The sequence below is a fragment of the Thermobia domestica genome, chromosome 17, assembly GCF_964235325.1.
Source record: "Thermobia domestica chromosome 17, izTheDome1.hap1.1, whole genome shotgun sequence".
NCBI classification, from domain to species: domain Eukaryota; kingdom Metazoa; phylum Arthropoda; class Insecta; order Zygentoma; family Lepismatidae; genus Thermobia; species Thermobia domestica.
In genome coordinates, this window is record NC_137470.1 from 103,903,387 (window position 1) to 103,920,042 (window position 16,656).

The 16,656-nt window shown below is 35.0% G+C and overlaps 1 protein-coding gene across 2 annotated transcripts in view; it reads left to right on the top strand.

The window, feature by feature from the left end:
* The window catches only part of LOC145674275 (uncharacterized), a 35,303-nt gene that overhangs the window by 3,505 nt on the left and 15,142 nt on the right, over positions 1-16,656 (top strand). For both annotated transcript variants that reach the window (XM_081744110.1, XM_081744111.1), the window contains exons 2-4: positions 1,031-1,083; positions 10,153-10,252; positions 10,872-10,962. In XM_081744110.1, the coding sequence (XP_081600236.1) occupies positions 1,031-1,083; positions 10,153-10,252; positions 10,872-10,962 (244 nt within the window). The remainder of the gene's footprint in view (positions 1-1,030; positions 1,084-10,152; positions 10,253-10,871; positions 10,963-16,656) is intronic.

The following is a 16,656-nucleotide window of genomic DNA, read 5'->3' on the forward strand; positions in this document are numbered from 1 at the left end:
GAAGCTACAAGACCCGCACGCGGCTGCGTTTGTACGGAGAAGGCGCGTTAGTAACGGTGGGTAAGTGTTAACGAAGATTTGTTCCTAACGTGTCACAGTTTCTGCATGCCTGGAAATTACATATCCTTGGGTTATGTGTATTTTTGGATCCTTGTTATATAGTGGTGCATACACTGTTGGTCATCACCATGTAATATAACCGATTTTATATAATAAGGTACCGATAATTATATGAGATCACCTCGAATGCCAGACTGGCTACACCAGTTGTATAGAGTATTAGTGTATGAGGTAATATCCGAAAACGTTCAACTACTTTTTTAATAGTTCCGGCTCACATCTGCGGAAAGTAAACCTTATTAGACGTTGTTCTCATTGATTATTTCTCTCCAAATTACTTAAGTATGTGGAAATATCTATCGAGAAGGAGCCACTGAACCAGTCATCTCCAGTTCTATGCTTTAGAACGTCGTAGTCGTCTATTTCCCCTTTTCGGGAAAAAGCAACGAACTAAACACTACATTCTTTTTTTTTCTGTTAACTGTAAATAGAACAAAAAATTCTGTCGAAGTTTTAGATGTGATTGATGATGTATATAATGAAAAATCAGGCAGTTTTCGAACTTTATTATTATTATTATTAAATTAATTTAGTATACTTTGTACATGGAATTTCATGTAAAAATCAGGAGGCGATAGAAGGCAGCTAATGTATGTTTACTAGTGCCGAGGTATTAATTGTATCAGGTGAACAGAAGCTTGAGACATATGTTGTTGAGTTGATTGAATGACGTGAAATAACTTAAAATCACGATTGCTAGTTTCTGGCCGGATAAGATGGTTTTAGTAAATAAATATTTGTTAAAATGTATTTTAGAACCATTTTGATGTTTATGTCTAGTAAACTGCAATACTAATTCTAAACTTCAAAAGATCGTAAAATATTCATGAGAGTTTAGTTTATAACAAAATGTAAGTTTTCGAAGTTCTTTTTTGTTACTCACTTCGAATTATATTTTTCTACTTTCCAGGGCAGCTAGAGAGAGAGAGGAAACAGAAGCTGGATCTGAAGTCCAGGCACAAGGTGAGTTTATACCTGTCTCTTTCATTGAAGTACTATTGTCATTTCAATATTTTTCTTCTCTCCCGCTTACGTCACATATACCGAGTGGATCGCTAAGATATCTCGAAACTGATAAAGGCGATTTCTCTAAGAATAAACAATAACCACTAGACCAGCACGGACGGATCCCAAAATTGAAATAACTAAATCGTACTCTTAGTAATCATTTTGATCGGTCCATCTGTCCCCCTTAACTACGCCTATGGCACATTTTGCTTTTTTCTGTCGTAAACTACTAAACAATTTTGGGGGCAGTGGTATAGTGTTCACCTCCGCTGGTTGGTGTCCCTGGTTCGATCCCAGCTCGCGCCGTGTAGACTTTGTGGTGGACAAACACCGTGCTCGTGGGTTTTCTCGGGGTTCTCCCACTTTCTTCATTCCACCATTTCATTCATCTCTCATCATTACCGTCTCCTTTAGCCTAACCGGCATAATCGTGGGACGTAAAACTCAAAAGTTTTCATTTCATTTTTACTAAACCATTTTAAATTTGCTTAGGCACGGTGGCTAACTGGCAGAGCGATCAATCCCTGGTTTGATGACCGATCATATGAGTGTAGGTGGACGTCTTATATGCGAGTTTTCTCGTAATTCTCCCTTTCCTCTTCCATTATAATGCCACCAATTCTTTAATAGTCATTTACTTTGATTGATCATTCATCTCTTTTAGCTTAAAGGGCACATCTGTGGCACTTGAAATTAAAAATTTTATCGTACTGAAATTTGCACAGCAATTTATTAGTTTTATGTAGTACATATTGTATCGAAGGAAACTGTTTATTCACTTGGTACGTATCTCCGAAATTTTCAGTAAATAATTATAATTAACCCGGGAGGACCCATCTTTCTCAGCAGCTTGACCATAAAACACCTACAATAACAAGGTCATCACATCACACGGCATTCATCGGTAGAGTATAGAAGTATCAAAGTAAAATGTTCCTGCTAGTAATAAAGTATCTATGCAAATATCGATATTAACAGGAACAAAAGTTCTACTCTTAAAAAGAAAGTCATAAAACGTCTCGGATTTTTGTTTCTTTTTTCAATTTTGCTTAAAACTTCCCTGAATAGTGCAGATGCTATACGGTTGTGCCCTTGAGACTATAAGCAGTGTTAATCCTTTATTTGTAAATAACGTGATGCATTCAGTAAGTTTCTTGGTGGTTTTGACTTGTTATAAATATCCCCAAACTAATATTGCATTCTTTCGTATTCTACATTATACAATTTGTTGAAATACTGTCACTAGTTATTTTACATAGAGCATTCATTGGAATTCCTGCCAATATGATGTCCGTACTTCTGCCTATGATTCTGCAAAGTAACGAAAGTTAAAGCTAAGTTGTTTAGTGGTAAGTGCACGAGAAAAGATAGAAAAGGACTAAAAAAGAAAGAATAAGAAATGTTTTTTATCGAAGTTGTAAGTGTGAGTTGAAATAAAGTTGTAAAATAAACTTGACAACAAGTTGTGGACAAGAGATGGAACAGAATAATCAACTGTCACCTGACCTGATCTGGAAACCTCAAATATTAACTTTCACAGTCGACCTGGAGGTTTCGTATCTTGCCTGTCAAAATCATCTCTTTTATCCCCGTCAAAGACAGCACTCACATGTTGCAATTGTTAAAGCATAATAATCATAAGCTTTTAACAGTAGTCGCTGACTTTCAGCAATGCATTCCTTCAAATGAAAGTTTAAAGAAACAATCACGTAACTTGCGTTTTGTAACCACAAAAGTTGACAGTCAGTGGTAAAATATAAATAATAAAATCTTTGACAATTAATGCAAACTAACAGAAACTGACAACTAACGCCAAGTGTTGATGTTTTGGCATGATGTGACTAAAATTCTACCCAGGTGTGATATAGGACTAGGTACGCCATCTTTTGGAAAAATCCCTTAAAATTAGTGTATACACCTAATTTAATACTGTCCAAATAAGAAGTTCTGCAATAGGTATATTTAATGTACACTCATGTCCAAAATTATTGTTTTATGTCTATAATTATGTTGTTGTAGGAATATAATTTGATAACTAATTCGCCCCGTATTTCTTATAATGTTAGTATGTGTATAATCGTCAAAGACATGTATGTGGAAAATTTCATGTCAAAAGAGCAGTAAATAAGAACAATAAAACGAAAATAAAACTTTCTTGCTTGTCCATTTAGCAACATTTTGTTTTACTCATTCTAATTTTCGTATTTGTAATTCTTTTCCTATGAAATTTACCACAAATATACATTTCCCGATTATACACGTAGTATCAGTATTAAAAGTACCTCAAAATCATTGTCAAATTATGTTCTTAGAAAACGACAGTTATAGATATGCGATAATCATTTTGGACATGAGTGTACATATAAAATAATATTCTATGCATATAATGTACTGTATAGAAGAAATGGTTATGAATTATACCTATGTATGTACTGAACACTGCTGAACGTTATCAATAGTTGTACACATATTCTGTTCATTTTATAATAAAATAAACTTTTTCCTATAACATGGGGTCCGTTACTCATGAATTACATGGGGTTTCGTGGAAATTTGCCTCAAAGAAGGGTAGCAGTATATCTCGAAATTCCCCGATGTGTGTTGTAGCGTTTGTGTGCTTATCAGAAGAAAGAAAAGGGAAAAAAATGTGATCGCCATCCCAAATTTCACCCTGCACTAAGACACGTCACCGATTTGAGCGTAGAATGGCGGACTGGTTAAGTCATGGTCTATCGATCGCTTTTACACCCATCTTTACCCGAAAATCGACAAATCATATGTTGCCCTGTAGTTCCAAATGTGTTGCACATGGCAGTGGTCCAATTGTGTCTTCGTGTCATTTGTAATTTTCTAAGTTTTTTAAACCCAACGCGTCAGAACATTTACGTAATATAAAAATGCCACTCGTGTTCTGTCAAAATTTGGCTGTTACATCATTGTCATGTTTGCATAGTTGGGTCCTTGCACTCCGGAACCACGTGTTGTTAGTTCCGGTTCATCCAATCTTGGGTCTACGCATGTTTTTCCATCCCGATTGAACTGCACTGTCATCATGTTAACACTTCATAACAACACTGATAGTATCCTGATACATTTGCAGTTCCCAAATTGCGTCCTCAGGTAAACTCGAGCACCTCCCTATAGCCGGTTCGCGCGCCATGGTGTCTTTTGTAATGCATTCTTGCAGAACCTCCTACTTTATAATCATGGGCCATTTACATATATATATATATATATATATATATATATATATATAGATAGATAGATAGATAGATAGATAGATATAGATATATAGATAGATAGATAGATAGATATAGATATAGATATAGATATATAGATATATTTCCCTACAGGAACATCTTCGGATGCTCAACTTCAGATTAAAAAGCAAAAAATCACCAAATAAGTTTGAGTTCTCTGTAAGAATATCCTTATTTGAGCAGAAATTTTAAATTGACTTTTTAAACTGCGTATTTATCAGGTTGTTTAAAAAGTTTTAGTCCTTGGAGGTGGAAATTGAGAATACATTTATTCTTATTTGAAACTAGCATTATGAAATTACATATAAATTATTTGGTTGGTGGTCTGCTATTTTTCCGGACAATACCATAATCCCATTGTCGTAGAAACTATGTAGTTTCTGGCCAAAATGTGTGACACTTTGATTTCACAGGCCTCTTTTGAAACTAACTTTACACCATTCAGAGTTCTGCAAAGGCAGAAACAAATGATAGTCGGACGGTTCCAGGTGAAGATTATACGGTGGATGCACTTAAATCTCTCAACCCAGTTCTCTCAATTTCTGACGGGTCGTTAAAAATATATGCTGTCGTCCGTTGTTAGAGTGATATACGTCACCACTTCTGTTGACCAGCTCCGGCTGTTCGTTTTGAATTGCTAGGTATACTCGCGCTAATTGCCCACAGTACAGGTCTGAGTCTATCGTTCTCATTACGGCAGCAACTAGAGCTGCACGATACCCTTCCAGTTCTACCAAATGCACAGCCTAATATTCCTGGGCGTTATTGCGGGCTTAGCTATGGACTGTCAAGCTTCTTCTCGCTTCAGCCACGATAATTTTCGCACGTCGTTGTCGTAGGTTATCTATTTTTCATCACTCATGTTCAAACACTTCAGAAATGGCTCGAGTTCGTTACATTTCGGTAAAGATTGAGAGCTCATTCGTGGGGAAGCGGTTAGCGTACGCGCCTTTGGAGTGGAAGACCCAAATTCGAATCCCAATTAAGCTCATGTGGTTCGGATTCCACGTTAATCAGTAGGTCCGTGTCATGTAGCCTCGCTGCTGAAAGGGACTTTAAACACAAAACTCAAACTCATTCAGTAAAGATTCATAGATAGAAATTCAATTGAGTAAATGTGTTCGACTCTAATCATTTGTGCGCAGTGTCATACCACATTTGGGGATATATATATATATATATCCAAAAGTGAGAATGCAAACTGAATTATTTAACAGAAAATAGGGAGAACGTACTCTTTTACACGCACACATAAATAGTACACTCTAAGCACTTTCGTTAGACGCTTCATTATATGCGAAGGGAAGAAGTAGGGGGAAAAAGGAGGAAGAAATTGAAGATGAAAAAAACACTGTTAAGTGTCCAAGTGAGTGCCATACCATGTTGCAAAGAAGGTGTCGTGGTAGTATTCCCAGTTTAGTGTGGAAAAATAGTATAGGAAATATTTATATTGTGTATGAAAAATATTACTAGATAAATATCAAAGGAAATAATGGGAGATAATGTAGAATGTGAAGTATCAAAGAGTAATAATAAATAAAAGGGATGTTGACGAAGATACAAATAGATGTACTAGAAACGTAGTGAATATAGTTATATAAGCTATTATAGAGGTTTTCAGATAGGATAGTAATGTGTTCCACCTCATTCTGAGGAACACAGACAGATCTGAGGAAAGAATTTCGAGGGTACTTACGCAGAAAGTAAGGCTAAATATATTGCTGTGATCGTCGTAGGAGTTTTCGTCACGTCAAATTAACTGATGGGTTTTTTGTCGAAACACTTGCTGATTTTTATTGGCTCAAAACACACTAGCGAGCGCATTATAAAGTTAGTGAATTATTGGAAATGCATTACAGTAATGAGTTATAATATTTTATTCTAGTACACCTGAGGTGAATATTCAGGATGCTGCTTTAATGAGAGAGGTTTCTTTCCACAATGAAAAAAAGGAGACAGTGCAATTGTACTGAACATTTTATTATCGTTAAATCAGTTATTCACCTACCAGATAATACCTTATTGGATAGTGACATACATTAAACTTTTTAAATCGCAGAAAACAGCGTAGATTTGATTAAAAAACAGCAGCGTAAGTAAATTGTTGTGTTCAATATCGTATAAAAGTTAAAAACAAACGTTAGTATTGGACCTTATAAACCTTTAGAGCTTAGTTGTGTGTGCATTAGATTTAATAGAAACAAGCTTCTGAATCTGAATTCAGGGCTCAAACCTTACTAACATTGACATTACTAATACACTTTTATTTTTAATTTCGGAAGATGTGTTAGTAATGTCAATGACTCGCTATCTCTACAAAATTATATAAATGCTGTTTCCAAATGGTGTCAACACAATGAGCAGAACCTTAATGCAAATAAATGTTTTATAGTGTCATATTCACATAAGAACACATCCCTAAAATATAACTATTACATTGACAACGTCAGTATTGAGACGATCGAAGAGTTTAAAGACCTCGGGGTCACCTTTGACACAAAACTAACATTTTCCCACCATATTAAAAAAAAAAAAAAAAAGCGAAGCTTTGTAGAAACCTGGGGCATACGATAAGAACTGGTAGAAATTTCAAGGAAGAAAACACCTTAGAAACGATCGCTATCGTGAAATCGAAACTTCAATACGCCGCCGGAAAAAAAAAAAAGAATCGCAAGGTACTTAGCTTCCAAAGAAACAGGATATTTCCTACATTTGAAACATATCAGACTTTGATTAAACAACTGAACATTGTATCCCTCAACAGTAGAAGAAAAGTTCGGTTACTCTGCCTTCTATATAAAATTTTAAACAACAAAATCCAAATGTCCAATTACTTGAACCTCTGAAATTTAAAATTTCCTACGTTAGAAAACGTCCAAAAGCTGGCTTATTTCAATGTAGAACATTAAAAACCAATATAATAAAAAACTCACCTATTTGGAGCATGTGTGACATCTAGAACAAACTTTGTGTGGTTCATCCAAGTATTGATATAATCAGAATGTCCTTTACTAAATTTTAAAAAGTAGTAAATTCTTTAAGTGCCAAAATCGATGATTAACCAGTCATTAAAATGATCATTTGTCTATTCATTCTACTGTTACGTGTTCATCTGTTTTTGTGAATACTCTAAATGGACATCTTTACCTGTAGTATTCGTCTATCTGAATAAATAAATCGTTAATTACTCATTTCAGGATAAGACATTAGTGCCGTGTAAGTTCAAAATTGAAACAAAAAATAAAATCTGACCAAAACAAACATTTATTACTCTCAAGTGACGGCAATCCTGTTAAAAATATCCTTTATATGGCGTGGTACGAGCTATACAAATTCGCAAATGGGGTGAAATACGTTTCTCTGTAAACAAGATAACTTTTTATCTATAACTTCTAGGGGGCTCAAAGCTGGTATATAAGTACCTTAGGTCGGTACCGAGATCCAATAACCGAATCAGCCATCTAGGGGTCACTTTCAAGGTCAAAAGGTATTTTTTTTTAAATTTTATTTATTTATTTATTTATTTATCTTTTTATCTATAGAAAGAGACCTATCCGTTACAGTGACCTTAAGAAGGATATGTGTAAGTAGATGATGCACACTTACCTGCACAAAATACAAACACACATGGATCATATTGAAGAGTAGGAGAATTGTTTTTTCTAAAACATCGCAATTTGTGCTTGAAAAGTTTTTATTTAGTGCCAAATATTAATAACTGTTTACAATAGCATAAAGACAACGGATGATTTTCAAGTTGACAAATATAATATACATTCACTAAGGAATATAAAAGCATCACGCCATCAGTTGTATCGTACCACTGCAAATTTTATATCATTATTTGAAGACGATACATCTGGTTATCATTTAGTAAGCATGTTATTTCGCGACCAGTAGCTAAAAAAGTTGTAAAACTGACACATTTCCCACAATCTATTGCTTTATATTGCCATATATATTTGTATAAAAGCTCACTGAGCTGAGGGATGGTACTCCAGGTCTTGCTCTGTGATACAATTTGTGAATTAGTTGCATCAATCTTTCGATGTGTATGTTATCTGCCATACCATACGAGTCAATTATTCGAACTCTATCATGTCGTTGATCCGGAGAACCTAAATAAAAGTGTCTATCATCGACATAACGGAAGATGATCAACTGTGACTGGAGCACCCTTTCATCACAATATTGATGTATGTCACCGTATTCGATTGTCGAAATGTACAGCTTCATCAGAAAAACTTCGTCGAAGACAGAATAAATATTATAGAGCAGAGTGAAAACGGTCGGCCAATTATTGGAATGTCGGTTATGGTTTATGTATCACACATTACAAGTTAGATACAAAGATAAACTTGTTTATGGTAGGCGGTGAAGTACCATGTATGCAAAAGAAAGGTGCGGAGAGTAGTTTGCTATCAAATTCGAAATATTAACAACTTCATTTGCTTATAAAATACTTGTCTGATTCTCCAGCTCTTCCCGTGACTAATTTTTTTAGAACTTCTATATAACCGTACTTCTATTCACCGTACTGGCTGAAGGATTTCACTGTGTTGTAAGTCAGCTACACTTTCAGTTTCTTGTGTATTGCATTAACCCGTTGTCACTTCTGCTATATTTCAGTAAGAGAGAGAAAGAAAGAATGTACCTATGTTTCTTTGTTTTCTCGAGGGCCGCGGTGGCTCAGTGGTACAGCGTTCACCTCTGGTGTGTGTAGTCTCTGGTTCGATCCCAACTCGTTCCAAGTAGATTTTTTGGTGGACGAACTCCATGTGCATTTTTTTTCTTTCTTTTTCGAGGTTCTCCCGTTCCCTCGCACTTTATTCATTCCACTGTTGCACTCATTTCTCATTGTCACCGTCTCCTTTAGCCAGCCGGCATTATCGTGGGTCGTAAAACTCAAAAATTTTATTTATTTCATGTTTTCCTCTGTAACATCTCTTAACGAAAGCAAAAGACACCGTACAAATACCAGCGTCTCACTTACTCTTGCAAATATTTCAGTTTGTGTCGAAACTTTAAGTAAAGTATTTGTGTAAGAGCTCCCCATTAAATGATTTATAGATGTAGTTGAGCCTTTACAAATGCTTCTTTGTGAGCAAGTGGCTACCGCGAATGCTTCTGTAAGTGTATGATCCTGTTTACGATTCCTGGTACGGATATTTGTTTCAAAGTAAAAAGAAAAGTGGTTTATTTCCCACCTTTCCATCGCAGAAAGCCTCTTTCTTATTAAAAAAAAAAAAAAAAAAAAAATCAATGAACTTCGTGCAAATGCCAAAATTGTATCTCTCTTTCTCGCTCGCTATGTGTGTAAGGGGTGGGTTTAGAAGGTGCAAACTGTTGATCTTAAATCTTGTGTCACTTAAATTCATTACACGTAGTAATTATAATAATAGGGATAAAGAGTAGTACATCTAGTCCATGTAATTCTTTATAGTATGTTATTATACCTTTAAAGAGCATTAGAGAAAGAAAAAAATAGACCATATGAAGCGTATCTACTATGCGACTGGGCTGGCATGTCAACAGTTGAAATCAAGTGGATAATCGTAATTCACAGTTTTCTCTCTTTCTTTTCTTTTTTCTTTCACTAACTAGTGGCTTCAGCGTACGTCGCCTTGATGTGAATAATGTAAGTGGTCAAATGTGTTAACACATGATAAAATAGTTTGAAAATTCTGCTTTAATGCACCTATTGGAAACTGCATGAGTAGTGTTTGCTTAGCAGATATAAACTAAAATAATTTAACTATTGTAGGTGATGGAGGCACTGGAAATCGTGGTGTACGGCAAGTCTTAGGAAGACGGCGTTCCGGCGATCGTGTCGAATACCTTGTTCAATGGGAAGACGATTATACGTAAGTAGCTTAGTAAGATAAGGCCTACTATCCTTAGTTGGGATAACAAATCTTTATCCTCTGAAAAGAATAAACGAAACAGGTTGACATTTAGAGGAAGAAAAGGTTTTACCCTGTTGCCATATCATTAGTATTCCTCTGAAGCGTCGGCTACAACTATCCTTTCTTAGAGGGGGTTGTTATAGCAGACAACTCAACGGGATGCTAACGATGTGGCAACAGGATAACGCATCTTCCTCTAAACCACATCTATGAAATACCCAGAAGGTGTATATTATTATTATTATTATTATTATTATTATTATTATTATTATTATTATTATTATTTTTAAATACAACCCATGGAATTTCGTTGGTGTTTTATAAACAAATATTTCATTCACCCTTATATATGGCATGTCATAAGTCATTTCTTATGAAAAATCCAGAAGGGGTACTTTACTTTTGGGGGTGAATGTTTTCTTTGACAAACTTTTCCGAAAACTGTGTAAGTTAATTCGTATTTTACATGAAGAAGTTTTATTAGTAACTGCAGCATAACATGCTTTAGTTTAAGGAATTGAAGTGAGAAAGTTCAGTGCGGTGGCTCATACCTCTTGTTTGAATTCATTTGTTTCAGATCGTCGGAGTCGGAAAGTGATTCCTGTTCCTTTGATGACGCTCAAGAAATGCGAGGGTCCTCACAGGAGGAAAAGAAGAAGGAAAACCAGGTAACACTTAAACTAAATAGGTGGAATTAAGGTTTCCAAATTAATAGATAGTATTTGTTATTACGTTTTGTTATCCGAGTTCATCGAGCATAGATCGCAAATTTAGAGCGCTTGATGAATTTTTTGTATACCATATTACTTTTTAGGTGTGATTGCCTCTCTAGTCAGTAATCAGATTATGTAGTACGATTTCCACATAATATGTATTTAACTGTGCTTTAAAAAAGAGAGAAAAGAAAGAAAAGAAAAGTTATCATCTCCATACATTTTCATTTCTCCACTTTTAAATGTAAATATCTACAAAATTCAGAGAAGTAATGAAAAATATTCGAAATATAATCCTTAGAGACTTTATCTGACTGCAAAGTGATGATCTTGGGGGGAAAAAAAAAAGCTCATGATAAACAGGATACATACATACTACATGAAAATAACTTGGTCTTATTCACACTAAAATTTTAAAATTCATCTGTAATAATCTTAAAAATAATCCACTTTCGGCTTTCCTCTATTAATTAAAGTTCATCGTCTTCAGACTCATCACAAAATGACATATCGACATCAGAAGCAAAATGTTGAACACACCAGCCCTACCTTCCTGCATTCTATTGCGAGTCTTTGCGTTACTTTGCACTGGGACAATATATGGCTGAGCAGGTTGTCAGGAACAGCTTCTGGGTAAATCCATGCCAAGTAGTCAAGGAAAGCAATAAATTGTTGCTCGATAGTTTTTTTTTCTTCTTTTTTTAAACCTGATTTTTGATGTGCAATTACCTTACCATATTGTTACTTCAAAACAGCCATTATTTTAATTTTAGCGAGTTTAGGTTTCTAGTGGTAGCTATATTTGTTTTCGAAGATGCGCCATTTGCTGGTGTTGTAAGGGGTTACCGAATCTGAAGTGTCTAAGCCCCCAATTGTTCTATCGATGTGGAACAAAACCAAAATGGTCAGTAAGTTGTAGGCTACAAGACTCTGTATTAGCCAATATTGTCCATGAAATATAGCAAGGTGAAAAGTAGGTCATTGACGTTAAATGTTCTGAATTGTGCAGACGATTTTTTGCAAGAAAGCAAGTGATGAGGAAGGTGAGCTTTCCTGGATAAAGAGATCTGATAGAGAAGTGCTTATTCACCGTGTTTCAACCCTTAGACATGTTCTCCTTTTTTAATAGAATTTATTAAGAAATTAAAAAAGTAAAAAAAAAAAAAAAAGTGCGTTAGTATCCGTACTTCCTTCTGTATTTATTTGTAGGTATAAATTTGTGTTAATAGTAAAGGTACTTACATTCAAATCTGAAACTCCTAACTTTTGGTACAGCCCGCAGCAAACAACCTGCAACATGAGCATTTAAGTTTATTGTGAAACTACGCCTAACGGCGCGTGGAATCAACACAACGTCTAATTGGCATGAATCACGCCAGGATAAACCTCAGCGTCCTCCCCTGCACACTTATTTTGGAGCAAAAGACTTCGTCGTTTCACAATAAACTTACATGGTCATGTTGCAGGTTTTTTGCTACGGACTGTACATAATAGCATACAGACCTGTTACGGGAAGGAATTGTTTATCAGATCCCCCACCAGAAATATATATAATTATATATCTGTAAAGTACACACTTTTTTCACTTTTGTGAATTTTTTAATAATTTCTATTAAAAAGTGGGAACACGTTTAAGGGTTGAAACTTAGTGAATGAGCACTTCTATATCAGATCTCTCTATCCAGAAAAGCTTATAGTGATCTTTATTATGAACTAATTTTGAGGATATTCATTTTATTTTGTGCAATGGACTTAAAGAAGTGCATTTCGTATTATTTCTACGTTTTCTTTCGTTTTGCGTTACAATGTACTCTTTATTCACGTTTAAATTTCATCCGTGGGAACTACTGTGACAGCGTACTCTCACAGACCTTGCCTATATGTTATAATAATTCTCCTGCCAGTGAGAGTACAAGTGCAGACTAAATGAATAAAAATTCTGATATGAGGGTTCCGAGATTTCGTTCTGTACCTGGGTTCTAGACCCGTGGGAAGAAAAACACAGTATTTTGTAAGGTGGAGAAAGAGTAAATATAACTGTATTGTGCTAGTTTTTAATTTACAACAAAGTAAGTACATAACTGTTACAAACATCTCAAATACAATAAATTGAACTGAGGATGCATTTTATTCAATGATTTCCTCGTTCTTGATGTGCATAGTCTGCCTATTATAGATTTCTTTATATTCTGTTCTTTATAACGAGATCAAATTGCTGAAGTATGTTGCTTTTAACAAAAATCCTAATATTGCGGTTTGTTGCGGTTGTTTCTGGTAAGATTGGAACAAAACTTCGTTTTGTTTGAATCACATCACAATTTGCATGGTAACAGCGTTTGTGCGCAGATAGCTTTGTCTTCATTATGGTTGTTATTGGCGAAGCTGTCAATGCATGGGCGCTGGACGGATTCCAAGTTTGATTCCCAATCTTGGTTATTGGTATCCTTTGTCATCCGCAGTAATCATAATAAGTTCAGCTTTCTGATCATTTGCTTTCTTGCAAAAATCATCTGCTCAACTCAGAACTTTTCACGTCAGTCATCTACTTTTTCAAACCTACCTTACTATAGTTCATGGACGATAGTGGCTAATACAGAGTCTTGTAACTTGCAATCTGCTGACCATTTTGGTTTTTGTTTCACATCTATAGAACAACTAAGGGCTGAGATGCTTCAGATTCGTTAACCCCTTACAACACCAGCAAATGGTGCATCTTCGAAAACAACTATGGCTTTCTCTCGGAACCTAAAGTCAGTAAGAAAAATAATATTTGTTTTGAACTAACAACATGAAAAGGTAACTCCGATTTTTTAAAAAGTTGTTGAGCAACATGCATTGAACCATTTGACACGGACTTACCCTTTTAAGTCTGTTGTCTCTGGAGATAATTTACCTTCTCTTGAGTGCCACGCCTATTCTGTAGGTTCCAAATTGTTCCCGAAACATTGCTGTACTTGAAGGTAAACACGGAGAACTGTGTTGGAAAGCAGCTGCACTTGTTGAAGGTAACGCTGCCAATTGAATGATGAAGATAAACTTTCTTCTGCTTCAATTTCTGTTTGAGAATTTAGATAAGAGTTGAACACTGTGACTTCTTTCTGAAGAATCTTGAATGCAGTTTGCTGTCCTTTGTTGAATAAAGCAGATGTCCTGTCACATCCTGTGATGCCATGAAGAATAGAAAGCTGTATTTAAGTGGCTTTAAGCTTCTCTGAATATTGCTAATGTGAGAGTATTAACCTTTATTGTTGTTCGTTTGTGTCCTCATAAAATACACTGTAGCGTTTTGATGTTCACGAGCAATTAAAAATTGATAGCAAGCAGGGTTGGCTGGTTTAAATCAGCTGTTTTTTTTTTAAAAAAAAAAAAAAAAAACCAAGTGGTTTAAACCAAAAAAGAAAGAATTTTCATAAAAGTGTGTGTTCGTAAAATCTTGGTTAACATACATTTGTGGGTTATCACGTTTCACTCCCGTATATTATTCGTTTTATATTCAGACGTAAAATCCCCATTCATTACTCAAACAGATTATACTACAAAAGCAACTTTTGTTTTTTTAAGTTTATAAATGTTTCTTTTGTGATTTTTTTTTATAGTTCATTATTGTTGTTATGCAATTGCAGTCAAAGAAAAATTCTAAATATTGTGTCATTTTAATAATATTTACTATTGATAAAATACATCGAAATGCCATACTTTTTGTTGGAGGGTCATACAAACCCCATGAGAGGCATTTATTGAGATCAGAAGTATTTTTTGTATCTATTTATGTATAAATGAGTCAAAGCCAAAGTAATTCAATTCGCATCTTTATTCACTTTTCTTACTGATATGCAAATTAAGTCGTTGTATTTATTTAACTTGAACTAATAAAAGTTGTAGTGAACTAACGTAGACTAAATTAGTTCTTCTGTACTCTGCAGTATTTTGAAATTGTCCATATGTAATTCTGTATAAAGGTTTCACTTCTGCAATTGTTTATCTTTTTATCCTTCTCAAATGACTCTTGACAATTATATTAACAAGTAGGTAAAAATCAGTACAACGCATTAATCAGGAGTTCTTTGTAAGTAAGTCGACAGACGTATTGCATGTGTGGCCAATTAGTTCCGATTTCAGGTTCAAATAGAGGACAATTTCTCACGGATGTAAGCCGAGAAGCGGTTTGGATTCCGCTTTAAGCTTATGTGACCCCTTCCGTCATAACCCGGTTGTTGCATAACACCAAGGCGAAACAAACTTCTTTCTGTCTGTATGTGATATAAATACATAAAGCAAATTATTTAAACCAAAACAAAACAAAAAAAAAAAAAAAAAAAACTTTTTTTTTCTCAATAAAAACCATGTTTTTTGCCAACCTTGATAGCAAGTGAGAGTTCACTTCTGCACCAGCAACAGGAATATACCTATCAAAATACACTGCTTCACAGGACAAAAATGATTCCATACATATGTAACTTATTTTTTACAAATTTCTGCATGTGTCAATATCAGACAAAATAACAGAATGAAGTAGGAAGCTACCATCTATAATATAAGCTAATTGTGGTAGAGGTTGCTCGATAGTCTCTGTAATATCCATAACTACAGATTTTCTGGTTCTCCTAATTAAAATAATTTGAAATAAAGGTAGAGGATAAGACGCTAGTTCATATTTAAGATATTTCATCAATACTTCATGTAATTGCAGGAATCCGACTGAATACCTGAAGGAGATTGGTTGATCCTGAAGCTTCCTTCCTAATGTTAATTGTATTGTGTGCTGTAGATCTTGGCACGACATTCTCTTCTCTTTTCTTACTATACTAATTAACGCTATGGTGTATAGAACCCGTACGTTCAATGTCGCGTTCACAAAAGCTCTCCACTGACTTTTATCCTTAGCTATTCTAAGGCCATCGTAACCTGAGCTCTGACAGATCTAACATCGTGCAAGTTGACGACAGTGTTGCGAACTGTCATAGCAGGAAGAATCAAAGCGACCACTTGACAGAACGATGAAGGAATCGAATTACTTTATCACTGATTGAATCAGATTATAAGTTGAAATATTTACAAACTAGATATTTAAAAAATAATCGTACTTCACTTTACTCCTCAACATTCCAGCACAACGTAGTTCCACTAGGCCTAACGTTATTGCCACAATAATGATTTTTTTTCTTTTTCCACTTATTGACACAACTCTGTCCTTTGACAAGTTTGCTACATAAATAGAAGTGGGGTTACATGGAACAAACAACCGGTCCACCTCTCTGTCGCCACAGGGAGTAGGTTTTCGTGGAATTGAAAGCGAAGATTGTAGCGAGTCTGAACGGCTCTTCTAAAGTTCAAGGCCAATGAACTGTGATTTGGAAATTCAGGGTGAAATTAGTAGAATTTCTAATGGTCTTTGTAGGAAATTTGTTGACATCGAAAAAATGTACATAGTCTATATTACAGAGATCGTTATAATGAGCTTTTCATAAGGACTGATTTAGAAATTGAGTAGTTGGAAAGTAACGAACATGATCCAGCTATGTTTGTCTTTTCGTAGAAGACATTTTTTCACCAATATGTGAAGGGGATGATAGGTTTAGACCCACAAAAATACATTTGGAAACACTAGGTTGTTTCCATAGTAACAGAAGAGTGTTGTCGCATTTATAC